The sequence below is a fragment of the Labrus bergylta genome, chromosome 16 (genome assembly GCF_963930695.1).
Source record: "Labrus bergylta chromosome 16, fLabBer1.1, whole genome shotgun sequence".
NCBI classification, from domain to species: Eukaryota; Metazoa; Chordata; class Actinopteri; order Labriformes; family Labridae; genus Labrus; species Labrus bergylta.
Genome location: NC_089210.1, coordinates 26562130 through 26588430, shown reverse-complemented (window position 1 = coordinate 26588430; position 26301 = coordinate 26562130). Strand labels below are relative to the sequence as shown.

The following is a 26301-nucleotide window of genomic DNA, read 5'->3' as shown; positions in this document are numbered from 1 at the left end:
ATTAGCTTCATTTTTCAGGACCGGAGGTTGCCGCCTGGTTGTAGCGTAACATGTAAGCATTAGCAACATGCAGGAAGTTGTACAGTCAGGTTAAACAGAGAGCTCAGCAAGAAGACACACCTTTTGAGTTACCTTTGTTCAAACCTTCATCTATGCCCTGGATACCTGATGATCCCACAGGAGGAGCTAGAAAACATTGCTTGGGAGAGTCTTGGGGAAGGCTAGACTTCTTCCTTTGGCCAGTAGAGAAAATGGTTAAACGGATGAATTTATGGATGGAAATTTACACAAGTGAAACTTCATTTCATCTCATCAAAACAAGATCATATTCAACACTGAACCAGTGTAGATGAGTTTATGGGTTTATTTAGATATATTTTCTAAAGCAAAGGAAATTATTATATTCTATGGTGTTACCTGCAATGTATCTACAACAATCGCTGACCAATTCCATGAAGAGCTATGGTACAAGTAACAGCAAAACCAAATTTGTTGTCACCTCAAGGACTCAAATGCTACATGGCACCACCCAGAGCAACAATGTACCTAAAGCTGCTTGTGTCATACTTGTCATACCTGTTGTGACCCACCTCCTCCTAGTAATTCAACTCTAGTGACAGCTAACACACCTTAAATCTATCATAGTCACACCTCTCTGGGGAATGTGCACTATGTGCCTAAGAAAGGCATGAATACAACTCAGTTTTCTGTATGTCATATCTTAACACATTCATCCGCATTGTCTCTTTGCAATATACCTGTCTGCATTTACAACATGTCTCTCACCTGGCAGGTTTCCTATATATATTCAGCGTCTACATAAAAGCACTCAGACAAAGCTCATTTTATTGTATGTTATTTCACAGAGAATTTTGCGTCATACATAATTATGTCAGCTGCCACATGGTTTAAGTGGAAATAATATTAATGAGATAAGGTCCCATGTAATATTATGCAAAAACTGTTAATGACCTAATGTGAGTCTTAGTGTGAATGTTTGTATGTTTTCATGTTACTGACTGGTAACAGACTGGTAGTGAATAAGACCAACTTCATTTTTTTAGTGCTTCTCTTTTGTGTGCAAGGTAAAAGTGGGTGAGCCAACATAGTTGAAATCTTTCTGCCTATTCCTTAAATATGCTAGGCTAGCATAGCCTTGTTGGGAGTCAAAGCCAAATCATTAAGGCCCCTCAGGGATCAACTTGCAAGAGTCATTTCCAGAGAATTGGATCTTTTCTTGGGTCCTTGAATTGTTCTGTTTGGAAAGTTTGCCGCAGCAGTGTCAAGGTTACTTGGTCTGTGGTCACTGGTTGGGGTAGCATATAGCACGTAAAATACACAAGTTAGCACCGAAGTGGCTGATCACATCTGGCCAGGACCTCTTCTAACCTTTGAACAGGACTAGAGGCAACTCAATGAACTGCTCCAAGTCCTTTGCAATGGATTATTGTTTTAGCTCTATTGTTGGGGTTTGCCTAGAGTAACATAGGGCAAGCATGCTTCAAACTGAGCAAGGAAAAGGTGGTTCTTACTGCACATAGAGGACCGTGGAGCTTCTTAGCTCTTATTCTTATCTCTGAATCATATAACATAGCTGTTAATAATGTTTTCTGACAAACTTTTTTTGTACTCTGCAAGGATGATACTTGAAAAAGAGAAATATGCACTGTTGGTTATAATAAGTAAAATGAGGGCCGCTGGATAGCCAAGCGGTAACCTCAGAAAAATTAAAGGTGCAGAAGTTTAAAAATCATGCAGTTTGTCGATTGTCCGCATAAGGCTGACTGCAGAAGAACCGGAACATACAAATCCATTCAAAAAAGCCTGTTTTTACAGCAGAAATAGGCATGTTTACAGCCTGGTCAAAAAATGAAATTAGTCCAATTAGCTAATGTCGCCATCAGCACGCACTGTGGAGGGGATGAATTTTTTGGTTCAGTTTGGATTTAATGAAGGATAAGTGTTATTCTCTACAAGGCATGAAGCTGACGTAATTGACAGGCAGGAATAATGGTCAGTCAAGAGGCCTAAAACCCGCCTCAGCTCCATCTCTCAGTCTGTCATTAGGTTGACTGAAAGTTAGGTTGAGCTGGAAATCAGCATTGAGACCGCTATCAATGGGACTCCAAATCCCCCTGCAGTAACAGATGGGTTACCTCAATCAGGCTTTGTCCTTTAATATTTACAGTCTATACAGGTAGCCTAGCTGTAGTCATCATCCTAGTGGCTGGTGGGTACCAATCCGGCCTCTGCCTTTTGCTGCATGTCATCCACCCAACATGTCCTGTCCCTCTTCAGCTGTCATAACTAATAAAGTCAAAATGGCCCAAAATATAACAAAAAAAAAGTAAAAATTCAGAAATCCTCAAAAATATACAAGTACACAAAAAACAACAACTTATTACAGTGATTTGAGTTAACTGAATTTTTATACTGCCACCCCTGGTATCTTCTTCAGCCCTTGTAATGTACCAGCCCCTGCTAAAGGTTCGATCATGTCTTGGCTTTGATCAGAATGTTGTTGTACCAGTTCAACAATCCAGCTAGACATTCCAGTCATGGTAGTATACAGTTCTGGATCAGCCTTCCTGACAACACCCTACAGGTATGTTTCACCTGTCCTCACTTACAGACCTCATCTGCTACATCAACATTACATTCAGCTGACCTGACACTGGTTTGGCCGATTACAACTTTTTTATCTAACATGTAATGGGTTGACTGCTGCAGCAGTCCGCCAGAATAATCTCATTAAAGGTATACAATCACCCAACGTAACCCACAAGATAAGTTTATATGCTGACGACATCATACTCTACCTACAAAATCCACAAATCTCACTACAAGAAACAATGAATCTTTTTGAAAAATACTCCAAAATCTCTAATTACTCAATAAACTGGACCAAATCGACACTGCTTCCAATCTCTGTAAATCCTCTCATTGCTACAGCCCTAACAGCATGGTGGAAAGCCCACAAAATAATGAACACAACACCCACACCCTGTAAGAACACACCAATATGGAACAACCCAGACTTTCTTCAAAACAAAACACCACTGAATCTCACCACCTGGAAGGACAAAGGCATCACCCAGCTTCAACACATAATTCAAAACAAAACCTTCATCCCCTTCAATGAAATAACTCAAAAGTACAATATCAACAATAAATCTCACTTCCAATATCTCCAAATCCAATCTATCATAACACATAAATTCAACCTCAAACAAGACTACATCGGAAATTCAACACTAGTAGACACAATACTAAAACTGTCAACACCCACTAAAACTCTATCTAAACTATACAAACTCATAAACATTGACCATACAATATCTCTCCCCACAACAAAATGGGAAAAAGATCTATCAACAACAATAGACCATGACACCTGGAATATAATCTGCAATAATACCTTCTCAATGACAAATAAACCTAACCTCCAACTAATTCAGTATAAGATTAACCACAGAACTCATATCACACTTAAGAAAAAACATCAAATGGGACTTTCTGATACAAATAACTGCTCAGTATGCCCCCCTAACACCCTGGATGACTACATGCATGCAATCTGGCACGGCCCACCCATACAGCAATTCTGGAAACAAATCACAACGAAACTCTCTTCAATACTGAACTACCGGGTTCCACTCTCCCCTTCACTATGCATCCTAGGAAACACTCTTTCAATCACACTTCCCAACAGCCAAAAAAACACAATACTCATTAGGCTCACTGTCGCCAAGAAAGCAATCCTCGTCAACTGGAAAAGCAGAAAAAACTAAACACCTCAGTATGGATAGACATCTTTGTCGAACATATCACCATGGAAAAACTTACAGCATCCATCCACAATAAAACACATCAATTTCTGACAACTTGGGAGCCAATCCTCACCTCACTGCTTCCCGAACAACATAGTCCAAACCCCTGATATTCACTACCACAAATATAGACTCATACAAATACATACACACACACACATAAAGACACACACACACACTTACACAAATACACACACATAAATACACATACACACACACACACATAAAGACACATACACAAAGACACACAACCTTTTTTTTTTCTCTTTTGTTTCCTTTCTGTATAACTATCACAATTTATTTATGAATTTATTTTCCTCTTGCCATCAAATTTAATCTTTTCTTATTACTATTATTATTATTATTGTCTTTAGCCACCATTTTATTATGACCTATTTGTTGATTTATTTCCTCTTCCCCCTTATATTCATATCATATTCATCATCAAAAATTGTCATCACAGCCACTCTCATTTTTCATGCATTTCTTTTTGTTTATTTGTTTCTTTTCTCATTCTCCAATTGGATGATGTCTGTTTTTCTCTGGTTGCCTTGTTTTGTTCATGTGTTTTCTGTTTCTCTTGTAACTATAATAGAAAGTTAAAAAAGCCTCCTTTGATCAAGCATTGTTTGAATGAAAATCTAAAAACAACCAATATGGCTGCTGATTAAAAGTGGGGGGAAACAAAATCGATTCATGTAAAAATCGCGATTCTTTTCTTCTTAGATTTAAAATTGATTAATAACTTTCAAAAATCTTTTTTTTTTTTTTTTTTTTGGGCTAATCAGTCACTTCCTGCTACATGCTAAGGCTAGCTCTTAAACTCAGTAGAATGCCAAATAGAGCAACACGAAATTCAGCATTCACAGATGACAGGAGTAGATCCTGAAGTATGTACTAATTCATAAATAGACTTTGAATCTATGGATCAATTAATCCAAAATCATTTTGAATCGAAAATTGATTCTCCAATCCAATCGTGACCCCAAGAATCGAAATGGAATTGAATCATGAGACATCCAAAGATTCCTAGCCATACTTCTGATTACTGTAGAAACAGTAATTATTGACTGCCCCATAATTTCATGCCATAACTCTCAGTATTATGTTGACCAAAGGATATACCAGTTGGATATTGAAAGTAATTATAACCTGGGAGCCTATTTGAGCTATCCAATTGTATTTTGGGGGCATTGTGTTTGCACCTGACATTAAATAAAAGGGAGTTTTATGGAAATTCTGGATTGTGTTTCCTTAAATCATATTAATTCGTCAGATGATCGGGTCTTTCTCACAAATATCTAGTTTATGAAGCCTTGATAAATCAATACACCTGGTCACCCATGGTGTCCTTTTTCGTCATTTAAACTTACACAGAATTCTGTGCTGCACGTTGTTAATGTTTAAGCAGTGAACAGAATGGCCCTTCATTATCCTATCATATCCATTGATTCTCACCCTGCTATCATCAGTAAAGGAATTCAGCAGAGATTTGGTTAGCTGGGGTCTACACCTCCTGCACAGCGTCATCATAGCTTCAGAACACATAACGTGAGAAAGGTAAACTATGGTAAATTACAGGCCTTGGAGCAACAAAACTCCCATCAATTCTAAAGGTTATATCTTTTATGTGTGAGCCTCTGCTCTGATCACTGCTTGTTTCTCTATTGGTCTCTTCTGTTTCTTGCAGTTTGTGATAAACTTGATATATTCCCTCTACATTTGTATGTCTTTTAGAATGCTTTAGAATGTTATCTATAGCCCAATAAATGAATTACACACTCATTACCAAAATAAAACCATATCTATTGATGATAAAATGCTTTTATGACTGCATAGCCTACATAATTCACACATGCAGGTTTTATTGTCCTTGAGCTGGAAAATAAAAAGTATAACCATGTCAACCATCACAGTGCTTCGTATAGCAACCATCTCTATGGAGAATGTTCCCCCAGTTGAGAATATGTGGCTCAGTTGGTAGAGTTGTCACCTCACAACTGGAAGTTTGAGGGTTCGATCCCCAGCTGGGCAACATGTCCGATGTGTCCTTGGGCAAGACACTGAACCCTGAATTGCTCCCGCTGCTTCAGTGGCGGTGTATGAATGGGATTAGTTACTTCTGATGGATGATACTACAAAGCGATCACTACCAACAGCTAATCTCAAGTCCATTTACCTTTCCCTGAATCTCTTTCAGCTATCTGACATTCAAACACTCATCCGTTTGTTATTTGTGTAGAAATTCAGCTTTGGTCTTTTAGTAGTTTTTTAATCTCTGCTATTTAGAATGCTATTTAAAAATCAATCTAACAGGTCGAAAGGTCATCTTTATTTTTATCTAAGAAAACTACAAACTTTTATTTAAAGTGTGTAGTTATCTTTCTATTAGTTATTTTTTTGACCATTTTGCCTTGATGGGATAGTACAGCTGAAGAGAGACAGAAAATGACAGGAAAGAGTGAGGGATGACATTAAGCAAAGGGCTGAAGCTGGATTCAAACCCACTGCCATTAAGATAAGGACTGTAGTCTCTGTATGTATGTGAGGCATGCAACATAACCACTTGGTTATCCAGTGCGCTACCGGGTGTTACAACTTTAACAACCGGTGTAAAGCAGCTGGATTGTAACTTTTTTTGTGATTGGATAAGAGGTCTTATCCACTTACTGAAGCAACGAGCCGGATTACTGTGTTGTTTGTAGCTTTGTTTAACTTCTGGGGTCACTGACTTTGTGTGAGAACAAATAAGGATATTTACTCAAATGTTTAGAACCAAAAACTCTGCCTCACACTTTGAATTAAATTTGAATATGAAGATGGACATCATGGAAAGTAATTTGAATAGGTTTTATTTTTGTGTAATTCCTTTATGACAGGCATCTTTCTTCAACACGTGAACAACTTGAGTAATATTCTTTTTTGACATCTGTATGTTAAGTTTTACTGATTTGCAATATGCCATGACAGAGAAGAGCTGTAGTAAGAGACAAAACTAACACTATGCAGCTCATTTCCTAAACCAGACATGGGAACATGGAAGCACACACACACCCCATTGTTTGGGATCACATCCAGGACTGTTTTTTCCCGTGCCTCCTGCAGCTGATAGTAGCCTTTACTTCCATGGAGTTCATGGCAGATATTGAATGACACTGGTTCTTTCCTTGACAGGGATGGAAAGAATGACTCTGTTTGAAGAGCATTTGACTTTTGGGTGGCCTAAGTCCAGTTCTGAGTGCTTACACAGGCCGAGTCTACAGAAAATGCTTTTCATGTTGTGATTTATTTTAAAATACAAAATGGGATGTTTAAGCTGTCAATATTCCTCAAGCAAAAAAACACAATGTGTGGGAGAAGTTTGGCAAAATAGGTTCTAGTGAGAATATGAAACATGAAATTGATGTCTATTTTTTAAGATAAAGAAACTGCAGGGAGGTTACTGTGTCTGGTACACTATACGTATGTGTTTAGGCACAGCCAGACTAGTGTAGCCTTTAAAATGAATGAAGAGGCAGCATTGTTTTAGTACAAGGCTGTTATGCCTACGTTGTTCCTTGTACTGAGGCATAATACCTGTATATAGCACCTTTACATGGTGTAAATATTATGATCTTTCTGTGTTTGAAAGTGAGCTTGTGTTTCCTGAAAGGGGAGTTGCAGAAAAACAGGGAAGCAGAAGTGGGCCATAAGCTTTAGAATATCTCCTGATGGGGAGGAGATGACTATTTCCATTTTCTGAGATATCTCTTTTGTATTGTCCTTTCCTCCAAGAGTCACAAAAACGATTTGACAATTGTAAGGTAAATATTTGAACTACTTACCTCAAGTTACAAAGTAATCCAACAGGAAGGTGCCCTTGAATCTATTTTATTTGCCAGTACAGTGTACTGACATTTATTTTTTACATGTTTTTTATATATTTTAATGTTTTTGCTGGTAACCTCCTGGTCTGGAGCCCAGCTCTGCAAGTGCATTGGACCCACATGATTGAATGGACAGTGTTATCACTAAGTGTCAATGTCAGCAGGATCCATTGACTTCAATGAGAACACAAATAAAGACTGACGGGTGCCAAAAAACACTATTGGGGTTTATAACATAGCAAGAAGAAATCCAAATTATTGCAATCACTATCATATATCTTCCTACTCAATAATTGCAACATAGGCAAAGTAAAAAGAGGTTCATATTACATAATATTCTATGTGTATTCCATTGGTAAATACCATTATTTTTAGTGACCTGACAAAACTTGCCCTAACAATGCAAAGCAGTGCATAATCCCAAAGTCAGCACATCTAATTGTTATTTCTAAAAAGTTAAGGGGAGTGAAGCACATCGATATCACCATTTACTTTTTCTGCCAGTTTTATGTTAATAGACCATTGGGTTTAGCTTGTGAAAAACTTAGCTCATGCACAATAAGATTCATATTTAAATTAAGACAACACTATATATTCCATTCGAGCAGTTCAGTTTTACAGCTTACCAAATCACATAAAAACCATCCAAAAAAACACACCAGAAAAATAATTTAATTAACAACAGTAAAGCCCTACAGTATATTTAAGTGCACAGGCTAAGCTCAGATACAGGCCTGTGACAGCCACAAAAGCATGTTACAGAGAGAATGTCATGCATTGTTTGATGTTATGATAGGAAAATTGCAACAATCATAACAAAACTTGCACCCAAAATCAGTAACCTATACCCTGCCTTAAATAAACTGAATACATATTGGAAAACAAAGGACTTCATGCTTGAGAAAGAGTAGTATTTGTGTGACTTCCTTCTCTGCCCAGGGCACCCCTAGCCCAACATGTTTGCAAATCAAATAGTTATTTGAGATGTGTTCATTTATGGAACTCTTTAGTGTAATGTCAGTTGATATGAGCGTTGATAATCCTAAACCAAACTTTGTTGTTGTGTTGTCTTATTTGACATCCCCTGACTTTCTACTACAGTTAGAGGTCAGGTTCACCAAAAAAGTATTCTGCACTGACACACCTTAAACTCACTCAGACATACACACATGGACAGACATCAGTCAAATAACAGGACATTCAGTCTGACTGGTTTAGTGAGTGTAGTACTTGCTGCCACACCTCCAGCTGGGAAGCAAGTCACCCACCCATTCGCCCACACCCACATATACACACACGAGTGTGCGCGCAGAGAGCTCACGCACTAACAGGGTCTAATGAGGGCGTGTCTATGTCGGTGCTTGGATTTCAGAGTTCATCCAAATAATATATACTATTATATTGTTCATTTGATGGTTGCAGTTATATTATCATCATTATCATGTCTCTATTAATATTTTAAATAGCCTACGAACATAATATAGGTAAAAAAAAAAAAAAAGTTTTACCCTGAAATGCAAAAGTTTTACCCAGACATCCATACTCTGTCAAACCGTCAAACCTTGTTTTCTTGGCCTTTGATACTGTATCACATTTGCAATATAGCGACTGTAGTAACACTTTTTCTGTGGTTTTTAATTATTTTTTTAAACTGCTACTCCTGATTATTCTTTCATCTCAACCGAATGTTTAAAAAAAAATACTTTACATGCTATATGCATTATTGTTATCCGTGTTCATTCCTGGGGTCTAAGGTAGCCTAATGGGCGGGGCCTTGTGCTGTGGCTCCTCCTGTCCTCTGCTGGCTGATAGGTTGCTTATACAGCTTTGGTGTGAAAACCTAAAAGTTAATGTTCCAGGTCTTACTTTCAGTGTAGCTGGTAGACGAGGGGAAGCTCTGAGTGAACATAGTCCTATCTGTAAACGAGACATAGCCTACACCTGGAGCGTCGGGACGCACATACGTGTGCACACACACACACACACACACACACACAGCTGCGGTTCACCTGTCTTCCAAGGATTGTTTTCTTATCGGTAGCCGCTGACAGGTGATCTGTCACCATGTTCAAGAAAAAGAGCAAGTCCACCCCTATAACACAGCCAAAACCAACGTAAGTAGAGTTATTTTTCTTGTATTTGTGGCGTTTTCTTGATAGCCTACGTTGTGTTTTGAATCCTACGGAAAGGCGCTGGTGTTGACATATTCTAGCCTTCAGTGTGTACTTATAATGTCAATCGCCATTCAGAGTCGTCACTGTTAAGTGACCTTGCTTCGCACTGAAGTCACATAGCCTACCTATAGTTTGGAACATGTCGGACGTGTAGATGACTGTCAACGCAGTCCTTTAGTCTTTCTTTAATTCTGGATAAAAATATCAGTAGTAGCAAGTAGCATGCTGTAGCCTAAATAGTGTAAATTAGATGGACTTATCCTAAAATTTGAGAATTTGTTACAATGGGATTTACTTTATTATAATTTAATAGTTTATAATTATTGTGGTTTAATAGGCTACAAAAAAAACTGTTATATGTGAAATAATTGTATTTAGTTTTTCCTCTGGACGGAATGGTCCTTAATTTGCACATGCAACACGAGAAAGAGGCGTAGGCTACTCACTCGGGGACACGCTTCATACAAATGACTCAATGTTTATTTTTGTATTATTTTTTGTTCTTTTTGTTAAGTGAAACTGTAATTTCTGTTGATGACTAAACATGAATGTGTGAACGGATAGAACGCTGTAAATTAGATTGTACAATGTGTGCTTTAACTAAGTTAGGGTGTGGTTGATAGGCAGTGCAGTAAAGTGCTACAGTAACTGGTTTGATAAGTATTCTGTTCAATGATAGACAATGCACAAGGAATTTGCTTGCAGCCTCTCCCACAGTATTGCTTCACCAAGCCTACTCCTAATCTGTTTTAGTCCTGTTCCCAACCCAAATGTTAAAGTGCATGTATTAATGCTACAGTTTGGTTGATCACTTTCCTTGCCCTGTTGCAATTTCATTGAATCAAAGCCTCTTTAAAACTCTCTAAAGAAGGATTGCCTTTAAAATTCAGAGCCTAATGCTCCCTGTTACTCACCAGGTATTAGGGGGTTCAGGGGGCTCAATAATAACACTCTTTGGTGTTGAGCACCATAAGATTCTCTAATCTGTTGTTCAAATCACAATCCTTCAGTGTAAGGTGTGGTCTTGCAACTGTCTCATATGCCGTCAAGAGAAAAGGAATGCCCTTTCTACCTACATTGAAACTTTACTGTGTGTGCTCTTTGTACTGTGATATGCAATGGCATTCCAATCATTTAAAGGCACTCAGTTGAAGTAGTCAGTATCAAACAATTTATTTTTATTCATGTAACTATTATTGGTTTCTACTCATCAGGTGTCAGTGAGGATGCCTAAGTGAAGATAAGTCTTGAAGATAGGTTTCTCTTTTTCCTGATAAGCACAAACTGACAGTGTTGGAATCCTAATAATGCAGCTCCGCCCCTCTTAATCTCTTCTTCATGCTGCTCTCTTTATTCAGGTTTTGGTTTGTTCATGTAAAAAAAGAGGGGAGTGTTCAAACTTAGCTGGTATCTGGCATGTTGTCAATGTGAGCCAGCCTAATGAAAGCTTCAAGTTGAAGCATTTGCCTGCCTTTGTAAACAAAAATATGCATAAGGTGAAATACTGGCTCAGGCTATAGTTACCTTTTATTTTTTTGATTTAGAGTAATACTGATAAGGACTCTTTGAGACTGAGGCCTGATTTTCAAACTGGTTTAAGAGGGTTGAATTTTGCTACTTCTTTCAGCAGAGAGATACTGCTTTGTTGTCATATTCACCTAGTCTTGCAATCTTTAGAGACATTGTTTTCTGCATTGCATGTTCTGTTCACTGACAACATTAGCACTCCACCCTCTATGACATAGTGCTGAAGTTTTCTGGTTTCAATTTGACTCTCCCCCTATGGAGACATCAGAGTTGTGTTTCTCAAACTTTTGCTCCAGTTGCCAGGTTTTTCCCAGAATCAACATGACCACACACTGATGTAGGGCCAGTGAGCCTCCCTGAAAAAAATTATGGACTACATATTTGTAACAAGAAATACATGACAGCTGGTACATTTAATGTTGCAATATTTTCAGACACTTTAATAATATTAAAAAGGAGCTTTCTAGAAAGTGTCTCTATTTCCATAATACTGCAAATGACAGTTTCTAGTTGTAGTGTATGGCTCATTTCTCATTTAAACGGTCAGTGGGACAGATACAACTCAAAAGACCAAGAAATAGTTCGTTTTATTGAAATTTGAAAAACCATCTCTGCCTTAGAAAAAAAATCCTTAACATGTTCTGCAAACACAACTGGTTGTATCTGTATAAAACAGACAAGGAAACAGTATTGGCAACTGGCATTTGTGTTGCTTATAACAACCAGCTCATCATTTATTTGTCAAACATTGAGTCTTATGAAGGCATAATATAAGTGACCAAGAAAATGTGCAGCCTGCAGTATAATGGAATGCTTTGCTATCACAAGGACTTGTGGTGTTGATACACTGTGAAAGCAAAAAAGAGATATGTATGTGTTTGGTATCATGAGCCTATGTTCTAACCTGACAGAGGCCCTCAGGATGTTTTTTCATAAAGATGGGCCTCTATCGAAAAAAAAATTCAAGCTGCTCCTGCCAAACTCTACAGTATATACAAGTTCAAACTTGTTCTGAATTGTTTCATATCAAAATCAGCAGGAGTGTAAGAGTAAAAGTAGTAGCCCATGTGTATTTAATACATGTTATGTAACCTGTGCTGTATGGGTGTGGTTGTGTGTGTGTGTTAAGAGGTGGATGGTGGATTTGAATTGACCTGATATGACCTGACTCTTTTTGCTCTGTGTCTATCGCCGACACAGCCCCACCCACAACAAAGACCATGATGAAGTACAGAAGTTATGAGCGGGACATATTACAAATACATATGTAGAATTAATCTTGTTAATGCTTTTTTTCCAAATGGCCTTAAACATATGATTTGAATATCTAATTTGCAATATATTGTTCCTCATTAGCAGACAGAAAGGAATATGGCATACATCTTAAAAGCTCATTTACAGTTGCCCATGCATATACAGTGTACTTCATCAGTCAGACTGTAGTGCCAGATTTCTTCTGTGGTTGGCAGCTTAAGGTGATTTGACAGACGGTTGGTTGCAATGGTCCATGGTTACATGGTACACTCCCTGCTCTGAGTTAAAACCATCCTTAGCGTGAGCACCTGCACATGCACTTTTGCACACATTTCATTGAGTAGTTACAGCAAGGCCAGAAGTATGGCAGGGCTTTTTTCTTACTTTCACTCAAAAAGTAAGTCTATTAAGGTGGGACAGACTGACAACTTTTTGATTTCACAGACTGTATCCAGATTCAGCTCTCTGTGTTTTCTCACAGGGCACCATACTCAGAGCTTGGAGCTCTGGTTGAAAGGCTGCAGAAGAATGCTGATAAAGTGGAGAACTACATCTCGGATGTTGAACAGAACCTCAACAAGGTACGGGCATAAAACTGTCTTCTAAGAGGTCTCTAAGATCCATTTTATCATTATACAGTTATGCTGATCTATTGCAGTCTCCAAAGAACAAACATGTGCTATTAAAATGAAAAGTGATCTCTCAATGACAAATGAAATGAAAATATGAACGATATAAATAAATGAAAAATGACCCTCTAAGCTTGTACCTAATTTATAGATAATAATATCATATTCAGAAAATGAGGAAGTTAAATTGCAAATATGTAATAAATTATAGTAAGTATGAATATAGATTTTGATATTCTCATTTGTTTGGTTAGAAGATAATACAGAGAAATACAGTTGGCTTGTTTCTCGTCAAATAATGAGGTCGAGGACCTTGTTCAGTGCATCCATTAAACCCTCTTCCCTTAACCCTGATCCAACAACAACACAGTTAGACAGTTGTGTGGAGGTCATAAAATGCTACAACACCATTGTCACTTTTCAAAATCTTGTGCTGAATGAGTTTTTCAAGGATGTTGTAAACCATTCGAAAGCCCTGGTCACATATTCCTTTACATTCTAAAACACGTGTCATGATTCAAAACATTTTCCTTCTGCTTTAAAGCTCCTGTGAGACGTTTTAGCTGGTTATAAAAGTGACTGAAATAATACTGATGCCTAGACATTACCTATAGAAGCAAAAAAAAGAGAAGAGATTTATAAAAGGAGGGGGGGTTGCAACTTCAGTCAAGAAAAAATAATCCTAACTGTGTGGGTGTATCGGGCTGCTGTTTTTGATGATTTCTTTAATTTACATAACATTTTTGTTCTGAAGGATGTGAGTAAGATCAATGAGGGAAAGCAGCCGCTGTATCAGGATGACACCAACAAGAGAATCCTCAGTTGTCTGGAGCTGCTCAACAGCCTGGACGAAGAGGCCGTCAAGGCGAAGAGTCTCAAACATCCGCAGTCTGAGATGATAGAAAAAGAGTGAGTATAAATTATATAATACTTTATTGTTTTATGTGATAGAATACAAACAACCAAAGTATAAAATCAAGCAAGTCATGTTTGAAAGAATCAGCAAGCAACACATGACACAAGTTAGCCATTATTTTATTAGTTTTCAAATGTAGATCTTAATGACCATAACACATAACATTTTGCATCATTACCTGAAAATTACACTATATGATCATACGCTGTTCGTTTTTTGATTTGTATAGCCATATCATTTACATTTTCATTGGAATTCTTGGTCAAAATATTTGTTTTGCTGTTATCCCTGAGTGGAGTAGGTGAAAATAGAAATAAATACCACTGAGATTTAAAAAAAAAAACATGTAAACCTCAGAATTTACCTTTAATTTGGGATAAAAACAGTTTTTATGTTGAAAGAGAATGTGATAGCTCAGGGTGATAGATATGACATGACTCTGTTTTACTGATGGAAACAACACTTTATAATACATAATGCGGAGCTATTACTGAACAAGTTATCCTCCATACCCCAGCACTTTCACTTTGCCTTTATTGATGAAAGGCATTTTTTTAAGGCTAAGGTTGTTTTGTAGGTGTGAGGGCAAGAATACCGCCTCAGTTTTAAGATCACAAGTTTTCTCACAAATAGAAGCCAAACACCATTTTTGTACATACAAAACATACCTAATTCTGTCATGTATGTGTGTGTGTGTTTATTTAGCATGAGGCAGCTGCGTGAGAGAGTGATGAAGCTTAAGGAGGACCATTCCCACATCTACCACCTGAGCCGCACTGAGGGGAAACCCAGCATCAACTGGGGGAACATGATGGATGAGAAGCTGGTAAGAAGTATAACTTTTATCATCACATATAATGCCACTTTGGGAGTTCAAATAAAAGTGTATTCTCTGACATGAAGATAACACACAACAGTCTTTGATTCTGGAAAAAAGGTAGAAGATTACTAACTGAAGAAAAGTCTAAATTGAAAGTAAACACTCTGATGCAATATAAAAATCCTGGTCTTCCACAGTAGATCAGACTACTGTAGATCAGATCTTAAAACAATGGGCTGTTCATAAGACGACATTAAACAAAGGTGCAGCTAATGTCAGAAATGTATGAGGAAATGAGTACAGGTTAAGTGTAACACTTTAACCTGCTATTTTGTTGTCCTTTTATTTTTCTAAAGACCTTTTTTGAGTATGTTATCAAGTTATTATGGTTTGATTGAGTCTATTTCATGACTCAATGTTATATCATAATATATTAGAAGTTTTTATTTCAGCTTGTTTTGCTTCCCCCAAGTGGCTTAAACAAATGAATGCAGTTTAAATGAAATTAAAGCTCAATTAGAATATTTAAGTTTCAAGAAAACTGGTTCAATCAGAAGGAAAATTACTTTTTTTTGGCAAATCTGATCCATAGGTACTACACCCACATGTGACAAGTCAAAAATATTTAATCAGAAAATAAAAAAAATTCATATCTGCTTTCAAAAATAAGAAAATGATGTTGAAAGAGTTCAATATTGCCCATCATCCAACAGATCATTGGAATTTGACTCACTGACAGTTAAATACTGTCTAAACTGGAGACCCATTGCTTTTATGTAATGACAAATAATTGCCTTTCTAACTGATAACCATATTGCAGGAATGTAGATAAAGTTGATTGTAAAAAATAAACAGACCAAGTTTAGACAAAACTATCAGAATGTAGTGTTGTAAAGCTAATTATTTTTGTCTCCCTACCCAGGAAAACCTGAACAACAAAGGCTTTGGACAAGACCTGCCAAGTGTAGAGAATGAAGTAGAGGAACACAATATATTCCACAGCGAGGTGGAGGCTCTGGCTCCTCACATTTCAGCCAGTGGAGACAAGGTACACAAAAAATGTGTTATTAATAATTTACATTGGTGTCTAATTAGGACAAGTTCTCAAATTGTAAAATACCCACCAGACCATTTTCTGGTTGGTCTTGTTGGTAATTATTTTTTGTTCTTGTTTCTTTTACAGGAATATGTTAGTGGCCTCCAGATGAAGTACAACAAATTGCTGGTAATAAAACTGTTACATCCACCAATGAAAAGACCATTTGCATCCATTGAGTGCATGCAGCCTGTTACTATTATTATTAAAGTATAAACTGTTAAGAAAAAGTGAACACAGGAAGTCAACATGTAGATGTCATTAGATTTTATCAGTAATGGTTGATTGTTTTACAACATAAATGGGTTATATTATCTTCAACTGAAATGTGGTTGTTGCTTATTTCTAATTACTTTTAGAAATAAGAACTTTTTTATCAAATGTTTACATGAAAATAAATGCAGCTTATTTGCGCAGCTTGCTTTCAGAGAGTCCGTAATGAATTTATTGCTTCGATTATCTCCCTGTTTTAATTTTTTTCTGTCCACCTGTAGGCCAGTTCAAGCGCTCGTCAGCGCAACCTGCTGAGCTTGCGGGACTATATGCAACGCTGCACCAATGAGCTGTACTGGATGGACCAGCAGGCTGAAGAGAGGATCAGCTATGACTGGAGTGACAACAACCTGGACTACCCTGCGCGCCAGAGGCAGTATGAGGTAGCTGAGGGCCAGAAAAACTAGCTGCACCTATAAAATGAGCATCAGTGCATACAAGGATCGAATCTCCCAAAAACATGAAATATGATCCAAAAACATCTGTCTTTCTCCAAAAGAACTTCATCAGTAAATGTTTGGAGTCAAAGGAGGCCACTATCACCAAGCTGAATGATGATGGGGAGAAGCTGGTTGCTTCTGATCATCCGGGGAAGAATGTAATTGAGGTACAGACACATACTTAATTTTTCTTGGACAAATCATAAACAATGACCTTTGCTTCAATGCTTTACTGATTCAACTTTAATGACACGAAACCACTGTTTTAATCAGTCATGGCTGGTGTTATATCTTGAGCTGAACTAAATATCATCATTTATAAATAACTAAGGCTAAGGATGTCTCATCAAAATGTTTCTTATATACCTGTACTAATAGTGTAGACTCTTCATTCATGCACCGTTATCTGCCTTGTGTTGTAGTTAAAGTGTTGAGTGAGTCTGGCAGAGTCTGGTCTGCTAGCTCAATAAAGGATACATTCTTTACTGTTGTGGTCTGTTGTCTGTAGACATACACCGTCTTAATATTTGGAACTGCCTGCATAACAGAAAACTTTATATCTAGACTCAGTGGAATTTCTTTTAATTAGACTATTTGCTCCACTTAACCAGTGTGTGTCTGTGTTGTTTATTAGTACACGTACTTTTCATTATGTCTTCAGAATTGTAAAGCACTTTGGTTAACTTGTTTAAATTATCTTTTGTTAAATTCATCTAATTTTTTTTTCTAATCAAATGTCCACATCAATTCTTGTTTATCAGGCACACATGGAGGCAGTTCATGCTGACTGGAAGGAGTACCTGAACTTGCTCATTTGTGAAGAAAACCACCTCAAGCACATGGATGAGTACCACAAGGTTAGTCTGAGAAGGATCAGCAACCACAGATATTTCACTGGATATCACACACACATACATTACCTTTAAACAAGTTAAGCTCATAAGTGTTGGTGTGTGTACAGTACCACAAGGAGGCACGTGACACCCAGGACCTACTGAAGCGGATGGAAACAGATCTCAGCCAGAAGTACAATCCAGAGTTCAAAGATATCTACCAGATGGAGGGTCTTATCAGGGACTTGGATGTGAGCATTTCTTTATCTGAACCAGGACATACGTATCTCCCACTGATGACACTTGTAAACATGTTTCATTCTGTATGAATGCCTGTGTGCATGTATAGGACCAGGCCAAAGCCATGGACCACTTTGATGAACGAGTTCAAGCTCTTCAGAAGCGCAGCCTGCAGGTCTTGCCCTTGAAGTATCGCCGGGAAACCCCGCAGAAGTTGCTGCCTGTTGAAGCTCTATGCGAGTTTGATACAGAGGAGGTATGTAGTAAATGTTATGTAGGCATAAAGCCTAAGCTGCAGCATTAAACACCATTCGAATACTACACAACACCATTACTGTATATGCTTTACCAATATCAGCTCAAAACCAATCAGCCAAAATTAAAATGTCAAATTGGTGTTTGAAGAAAATGTGAGAGTTATTTTAAGATACAGTTATTGTACTATCTTCTTACCTACTAGTGATGTAAGTATTAAAATAAAAGCTATATTTCCGTATTTACTAATGATTCTATTTAAATGAACTAAGTTTGTGGTCAATCAGGAGATTACAGTTTGTAATTTTTGGACAATTGCAGGGACAGATAGCGCGTGGGGAGAGGTACACTCTGCTCCGGAACAATGGGACCAAATGGGATGTGAAGGACGCTGCTGGGCGTAAACTTACCGCCCCTGCCGTCTGCTTTATGATCCCCCCCACAGACCCAGAGGCAGTTGCCACCTCTGACAAGTGAGTGTGTTGAACATGGACATGCCGATATATCTGTACATAAATAAATTTACTTGGTGACAAACTTAATTGCATATATTCCAGTGTAGCAGTAACAGTTGTTTATATTTTATGTGTGCAGCCTGGCCAGTCAGCAAAAAGCTAGCAAGCAAAAGATGGCGGGCAGTAAGGGAGCTCTGCTGAAACGCTTCGATGAGCTGAAGAAGGAGAGTGGGGCTGGCACAGCAACAGGTACAGGAAACATCAAATCAAGCTGTAGTTCACCTGTGGATATATATTAACTAGGATTTGATACAGTTTATATACTACATTCTATACAATACATAATGGACTGGTAGATTGGTTATAAACAGCTAAATCATGTAAAAACAGCCCCATAAAAAGCCCCAGATTGCCTGTGTGCTAGTAGGTTGTGATATTTTCATCATTTTTTAATTTTCCTTGATACTATAGGAATATGTTCAACTAAAGCACATTGTGCAATAACATAGGGTCTCTTAGGTTGTTGAAACATTATTTCTAAACTATTTGTGTCAAAATGTAGTTTCATTTGAATCGATGGACTTTATTCACTCTTAAGCTATGGTTTAAGGTTTTGAGGAAGTTACGAATAGAGAAACAGGCTGGGGTCTTGAATTGGGTTGCATATGATCCAGAATTTGAACCTGCTAGATTGGACGGGGGCTTCAAACAGTGGGTTAGGAGAGGTATCACGTCCTTTTGTTCCCTTACCTCAAACAGAAAATTTCAGACACATTGAAAAGCAGGACTTCCATAGATACCTGCAAATCAGAGACTATTATAATAAAAATTACAGGTCAAAGAGGAGAAGGAATACAATTTGATTTCTATATTTCATGATGTATACCAAAAAAAAAGACAATACAAAGTTAGTCTCAAGCATCTATTAATTCCTCAGATTTTTTTTCTTATTCAACTATCAAAGATTTGCATATTTTTCAGATCTGAAACACAACTTGTGTTTGCTGGATGTCAGAGCTGCCAATGAAGACTATAGATGAAGTAAAATAATCAAACTCATCATATACTTTGTGCTCGGTTTTTACCACAGACAAGCAAGAGCAGCAGTGCCGCCAGCTGATGGCCGGTCTGGATAATGTCATCAATAATCTAGACAAACAGGAGAAGGCCATTTATACCCGAGTGCGCCCACCACTTGAGCAGAATAGGCCTCTGCAGGACAGTGCTGACCGCCTTCAGGATATTGGGGTAAGGCCAACCACTTCATTTGGTTGTTGTATTTTTCTCTCGACCTGTGAATCTGTTAATATAGCACAAAAAAACTAATACAGGGTGTATTTATTAATTTCAAAACTCACTTGTTTCTCTTTAGGAAATTGCTTCTGCTGTGAGGAAGATTGAACCAGAGAAGTCCTCTAAAGTGCAGGAAGCAAAGAACTTCTTGGTTTCTAACCCAAATTCTGCCAGTGCACCTCAACTCCACGGGAAGGTGGATGAAACCAACAAGAAGTACACCAAGATTGAGGAACTTCTTCAGTGCTCTCAGGACAAGTAAGGGAGTTCTAATGTACATATGGATTTTTCATAATCAGAGGTAGATGTGATTGTTGTGACTGCTGTATTTCTGCTGTATTTAAGTGTATGTTATATATTCTCTTCTATCTGCTTTAATTTGGTTCAAATCAGGTGTGTTGAGTGACATGCAATTCTAATCACCTACTAATTGCACTTTATAGACTAAAGAATTCCAACCAGTTGGAGACTTCCCTACAAAACGGAAAGACTTTACTGTCCACCTTTGAGAACAAGCTAGCCAGGGAGGAGGTTGCTCCAGCAGACATCTCATCGCTTGAGAAAACTCAAAGGGAACTTGCTGTAAGATGGCTCTCTTATTCTTTGGCACGCATCACAATACTATCCTACTCTGAAAAAAATTCCGCTTACAGTAACATAAAACGTTTGCTTTTTAGTACTGTTATGGGGTAATGAATGGATCATCAGACGTACATCTTGCATCAACAACAACATTCAAAAATCATTGTAATTACTTATTGTAACAAACTACCTTTGTCCAGCATGCTAATGCATAAAGAATTCTAGTGAAAGTAGGGGGGTCCCTAACAAGTTTATCCAGAAGTGTCCAGAAAATGTTTATGGTCTTGTTGTGTCATTGACCTGTCTGTATCAATACATTCATGAAGAACACATTACTGCATATGAACTTGATCCTTCTTGCTCCTCTCATAGGATATTGGTTCAGACCTGAGGTCCAAAAGGTCAGCTATTGCTGAGACGGAGCAGAACCTGCGTTTAGCTAAAGGCAGCTGCGACAACATGACCACCAAATTTCATGAGCACTGCCCTGACATTGAGAGGCAAGAAGCTGATGTCCAGAAGCTCAATAAACGCTTCAACAACCTCAACAGGCAGATTGACACGAGGTAAGAGGGTCAGGGCGTGTTCATTTTTAAAAAGTGGGTACCGTACAGCCAAACTCCAGTTCAGATTGCGGCCTCTAGCCACTACATGTCAAATAATCTCCATATGAAACTTAATATATTATCAAAAAGAAAGGTTACTCATCCAACAGAAAATAGGTTGTTTTGTATAATTGTAATAATAATAACATTAAAAAAAATGTTATAATATGTTTAAATACAATGCAGCATTTTCACGGGTAGTTATCTGTAACATCCTTCTCAACATATTTTCAATTGACCAAATAATGATGTAATGCTTTCTATGATGATGATACTACTATGTATCTAAGTGCATAAAATAGATACTGAGTTGATGGTGGCTTCTAATTGTTTCTGAAAACACTGTTTGGAACTAAAAAGTTACCAGGAGAGTTACGGTTGCGGGCCCCCACCACAACATCTTGTGAGGACAGCTTGTGTATAGAGTTATGAACATATACAACATAATCTGTAAAAATTCACATTATGATTGCTTTTACCATGTGTTGCAGGTCTCAAAGCTTGCAGAGAGCCAAGATGTCATATAAAAACTACCGCAATGGTTATGATAATCTGAACAGCTGGTTGTCTCGTGTCCCAAATTACGATCCCCGTGAAACTGATGACACTACACAAGTGGAAACCAAGCTGAAGAATCAGAGGGTGAGACTCATGAACAATGGGATAGTTGTTGTGGAAATGAATATTTTTTCAGAGGCGCTGCAGGAAAGGTTAATAAAACACAAATCTAATTCCTACAGAACCTGCTTTCTGATATTGCAAGAAAGGAGTCTGACTTAAACAATGTCTCCAAAAATGCCCAGCTTTACCAACAAGCTGTCAAAGTAAGATATTCTTCATAAGTTTTACCTCATCTTAATTTGCAGAAAGTCAATATGATGAAGGTTTAAATGCGGGTTCTTCTTTTTAGGACTACGAGAATGAAACTGAGAAGTTTAGATCCATCCTTGACCTCGAGGATGGACTTGTGCCTCAGACATACAAGAGGAGCAGACTGGAATCACCTGCACTGACAGTCAAAGGAGAGGTGAGACACAACTATCAAATTTCATACACTATCAATTAGGTCAACAATGTTTACCTTCTGTATGTGTGTATGTGAGTAGGGAAATAAGCATGTTGTGGTCTTTGTCCTCCATGAGTTCCAACAGAAGGCTTCATCATTGATTTATTTATGATTAATCGGTGAACCAGTAATAAAACTTGACCTGTTATTCAAATTTGTACAGGAAGCTGCCATTGAGGCTAAGTTTACTGAGGTGAATGCTGTGAACAGGCTAAGGCTGCAGAATCTGGAGTTCACCCAAAGTCTTCTCAACCAGGTGAATTATTTTTACAGGAAGATGATAATAATGATGATAATAATAATAATGATGATAATAATAGTAGAAATAATAATAATGACATTAAAAACAAACACGATTATTTTACTCTCTAGCAACCCGAGACCCCTATGATTCAGTCAACAAATGTCCGATCAGTCAGTTCGTCTGCACCAGGAGAAGAACCATGGAGAATCAAGAAGCAGTTGGACGACGAAGTCCAAAGGAGAGAGCAGCTTGAGAAAGAAATTGAGATTATCCAGACTGATATCTATGTCCTTGAGGGGCAGAAGCCTCAGGACACTATTGTCAAAAAGGAGCTGATTAAAAAGGTTCCAGACCCGCAACTGGATGAGGAAGTCCATAAGGTACAACAGAAACTCTCAGAGGAGCGCCGCACTACTCATGTCCTGGAAAATGACCTTGAGGTTCTCAAGTTGAAGTTGCGTGGCCTTGAGACTGAGGCCAAAGAAGGGGCACAGCAATACACAGTGAAGGAGGTCCTGCGTATAGAGAGAGACCGAGGTCAAGAGGAGGAAATGCGCAAGCTTCGGGAGGAGCTGGATGAGCTAAGAAGGCAGAAGTTGAATAGAGACAATGAGATCATTCAGATACAGAAGCAAGTGACACTCCTAGCTGAAGAGAAGAACAAGGAACAGGAGGTGATTACTGAAGAGGAGGTGATCAAAGTCCAAAATGACCCACAACTTGAAACCGAGTACCGGGTACTCCTCGACAGGAAGCAGAAGGAAATGGATGGCAGGAAGCAGCTGGAGGATGAACTGCAATTTCTTCAGGAAAAGCTCAAAAGGATGGAGAAGGAGAAAGCAATGGCAGAGGAGAAGATTTCCATCAAGGAGGTGCTGAAGGTAGAGAAAGATGTCGCCTTTGAAAGGGAGGTAGAAAATCTCAGGAGGCAGTATGAAGACGAGAGGACCAAACGGAGATCATCACAGCGAGAAAAGGTTGATCTCCAGAGAAAAATTACCAGCCTAGAGGAAGAAAAGTCAAAGGTCGTTATCCAGGAGAAGGTGAGGGAAATAGTTCGCCCTGACCCCAAGGCTGAGAATGAGGTCGCAAATCTCCGACTTGAACTTGTAGAGCACCAGCGGCGCTATAGAGATGCAGAGCTCCAGCTTAGATCACTGCAGGATGAACTCACTATGTTGAGAAACAGAGGACCTCAAGTGGAGGTTAAAGAGATCATTAAAGAAGTTATCAAATACAAGACAGATCCACAGACTGAGAGAGAACTGGAAAGACTGCGCAACGAGATCGTAGATAAAACTCACCAGATTGAGAAATCTGAGATGGAAACTCGCCAACTTCGTGATGAAATTCAAAGATGGATGGACACTAAACCCCAAGTGCAGACTAAAGAGGTGGTCAACGAAGTGTTGCAGTACAGAGAAGACCCCAAGACCAAGGAAGAAATTGAAACTCTCAAAAGGAAACTGGCTGATGAACAGAAAAAACGCCTTGATCTGGAGAGAGACCGTTCAGCCCAAGAAGAGAAAATCAGACTCAGGAAAATGGATCTGTCTCAGGTCCGTGAGAAGATTGTTCAGCAAGAGGTGGTGAAGATGGAAGAAGATCCAATCCTCAGGTCAGAATGTGACAGTTTTGTACAAAACATCGGAAGCGAGCAGAGGCAAAAGGAGAGTCTGAAAACAGAGCTCTACCAACTGCAAAGACAAAAGGCTGACTTGGATATGCAACTAGAAGAACTGGAGCGTGAGCGTAGGGCAAGGCGCGACGCAGAACTCGAGATCCAGAGGCTTCGGGTAAGACTTAATGAGCTTGAAATCCATGACAAAGAAAACCGTGAAAAGGTCACTGTCAAACAGAAGGTAGTCCTACAGCAGGATCCTCAACAGGAGAAGGAACACTCCATCCTCAAACTGCAGCTTGATGAAGAGAAGCACAAACGCATTCTGCTCGAGAAAGAGTTAAATGCTCTCGTTCAGCAGCAGATCACCCTGGAGAAGATGGATGTGAAAGAAAGAGTTGTCCGCACTGAGAAAGTCCAAGTTGAGAAGGATCCAGAGGCTGAAATTGAGATTGAAAACCTGAGGAGAACTCTGGAGGAGGAGAAAAGAAGAAAGCGAGACCTGGACCAGGAGTTGTCCACACTCACTTCAAAGCTTTCTGATATGGAGTTCTCCAACACCAAGTCTTCAAAAGAACTGGATTACATTCGTGATGAGAGTAGCAGGCTGCAGCAAGAAAACCAAAGGCTACAGAATGAGATCCGCAAGCTTCGTTCTGAGATTGAGATCACCAGCAAAGAGACTCGTCTCATCACTGAGTCTGCTCCAAGGGAGGATGGGAAGAACCTTGAATTAAGGCTTGATTCTCTACAGAGGGAACTAGGAGAGCTGAGAGGCATCACCACCCAGAAGGATGATGAAATCGAGAAGCTTCAAAAGAACCTGTCAGCTGTGAGAATGAAGCGGGAACAGAGGGAGAGTCACCTCCGTAGGTCTATTGTCATCATTGACCCGGATTCAGGCAAAGAGATGCGTCCAGAGGAGGCCTACAAACTAGGGCTGATCGACTGGAAGATGTTTGTCAACCTGCAGAGCCAAGAGTGTGACTGGGAGGAGATCTCAGTCAAGGGCCCCAGGGGAGAATCCTCTGTTCTTCATGATCGAAAATCAGGGAAAAAGTTCTCCATCGAGGATGCGCTGCGTCTTGGCCACATCACAAATCGTCAGCTTCAGCAGTACACTAACAAAGAAATCTCTATCCAGGAATTTGGTGTTATGGTGTCGGGACAAAACAAATGAATGCAAATATGCTAAAGAACGTACATTGTTCATTTTAATACTACAATATTTTGTCTGTCTCACTGTTTTTACTGTAACTCCATTCTGACTTTATTACTATGGTGACTCGGTACTTTAACCATGATTCATAAATGCACTATATATTTATTAGCTTATGTATCCTCAAATTATTTTAACTGGCATGATTAAGTGAGATGACATTACTATCTTTCAGCCAACTACATAGCATTTTACGTGGGAGGGGAAGTTTTCTCAGATCACCTTTTATTTCTTACACTGGTTACTTTGTAAGAGAACATCTCTTTGGTAATATATGTATGATGTTGCCATTCAAATTGGCAAGGGAACTAAATTATGATTTTGCAATTTTGTGGGGGGTTTTCCTCAGGTTAACTTGATGTGTGCTATGTACCTTTCAATAAAAGTTGATTAAACAGGGGAAAAAATGTCATTGGTATAATTTTGTGGTCATATTTTCTTATGTATAGTTTTTAATATCCAACTTGAAACTGATTATAACAGCATTACGACTGATTAACAACATCAACAAGAAGAGGAAGAAGGATATTACTAATATTTAATTAACCATCTAATTTTGTAATTTGTAATTTATTTCAAGGATAGCCCCTTGAGATGCATTATCGAGGGGTCCTTACCGTATCCATAAATACAATCATCAGTAATATAAAATCATAATGAAAGGTAAATCCAAACACAGAGACACCCACACCACAAATACACACACACACAATCACTCACACTTAATGCTCCCCCAAACCTTGCCACCCACCAACCAGCCAATATTACACAATCAGAAAAAAACTCAATAACTGCAATAACATACATGTAAAGGTAGAGGTACACTTGTGTGTATATATGCACACATATATACACAATATAAATGCATATACATACATAGATACAGATACACAACTATACAGTTCATACCCACATAGTGTACGCAACTTAAGGCATAAGGTACAGTACATACATAGATATTTTCCGAGTGGTAGTTTACTGTAATCACATTTTTTCTTACAAACTGCCTTCCATTATCAAAGTTGGCCAAAAACATTTTACAATCAGTCAGAAATGGGATGTT

At 38.5% G+C, this 26301-nt stretch overlaps 1 protein-coding gene across 1 annotated transcript; it reads left to right on the top strand.

Moving 5' to 3' along the window:
* Positions 1-9563: 9563 nt before the first annotated feature.
* Positions 9564-25645, top strand: ppl (periplakin). Its single transcript, XM_020644236.3, has 22 exons — positions 9564-9810; positions 13133-13232; positions 14035-14189; positions 14902-15022; positions 15939-16064; positions 16200-16241; positions 16607-16768; positions 16885-16992; positions 17587-17682; positions 17787-17909; positions 18008-18154; positions 18475-18626; positions 18748-18857; positions 19699-19856; positions 19981-20159; positions 20345-20483; positions 20856-21049; positions 21580-21730; positions 21829-21912; positions 21999-22115; positions 22318-22410; positions 22527-25645. The coding sequence occupies exons 1-22, from the start codon at positions 9761-9763 to the stop codon at positions 25197-25199; spliced, it is 5280 nt and encodes a 1759-aa protein (XP_020499892.1). The 5' UTR covers positions 9564-9760; the 3' UTR covers positions 25200-25645.
* The last annotated feature ends 656 nt before the right edge of the window (positions 25646-26301 follow it).

Excerpts from the sequence above, each read along its gene's own strand:
- ppl (XM_020644236.3), top strand. The coding sequence starts at position 9,761 with ATGTTCAAGAAAAAGAGCAAGTCCACCCCTATAACACAGCCAAAACCA. Across the intron at positions 14,190-14,901 it reads TCTGAGATGATAGAAAAAGA|CATGAGGCAGCTGCGTGAGA; the intron begins GTGAGTATAAAT and ends GTGTTTATTTAG. Across the intron at positions 18,627-18,747 it reads GCAGTTGCCACCTCTGACAA|CCTGGCCAGTCAGCAAAAAG; the intron begins GTGAGTGTGTTG and ends TTATGTGTGCAG.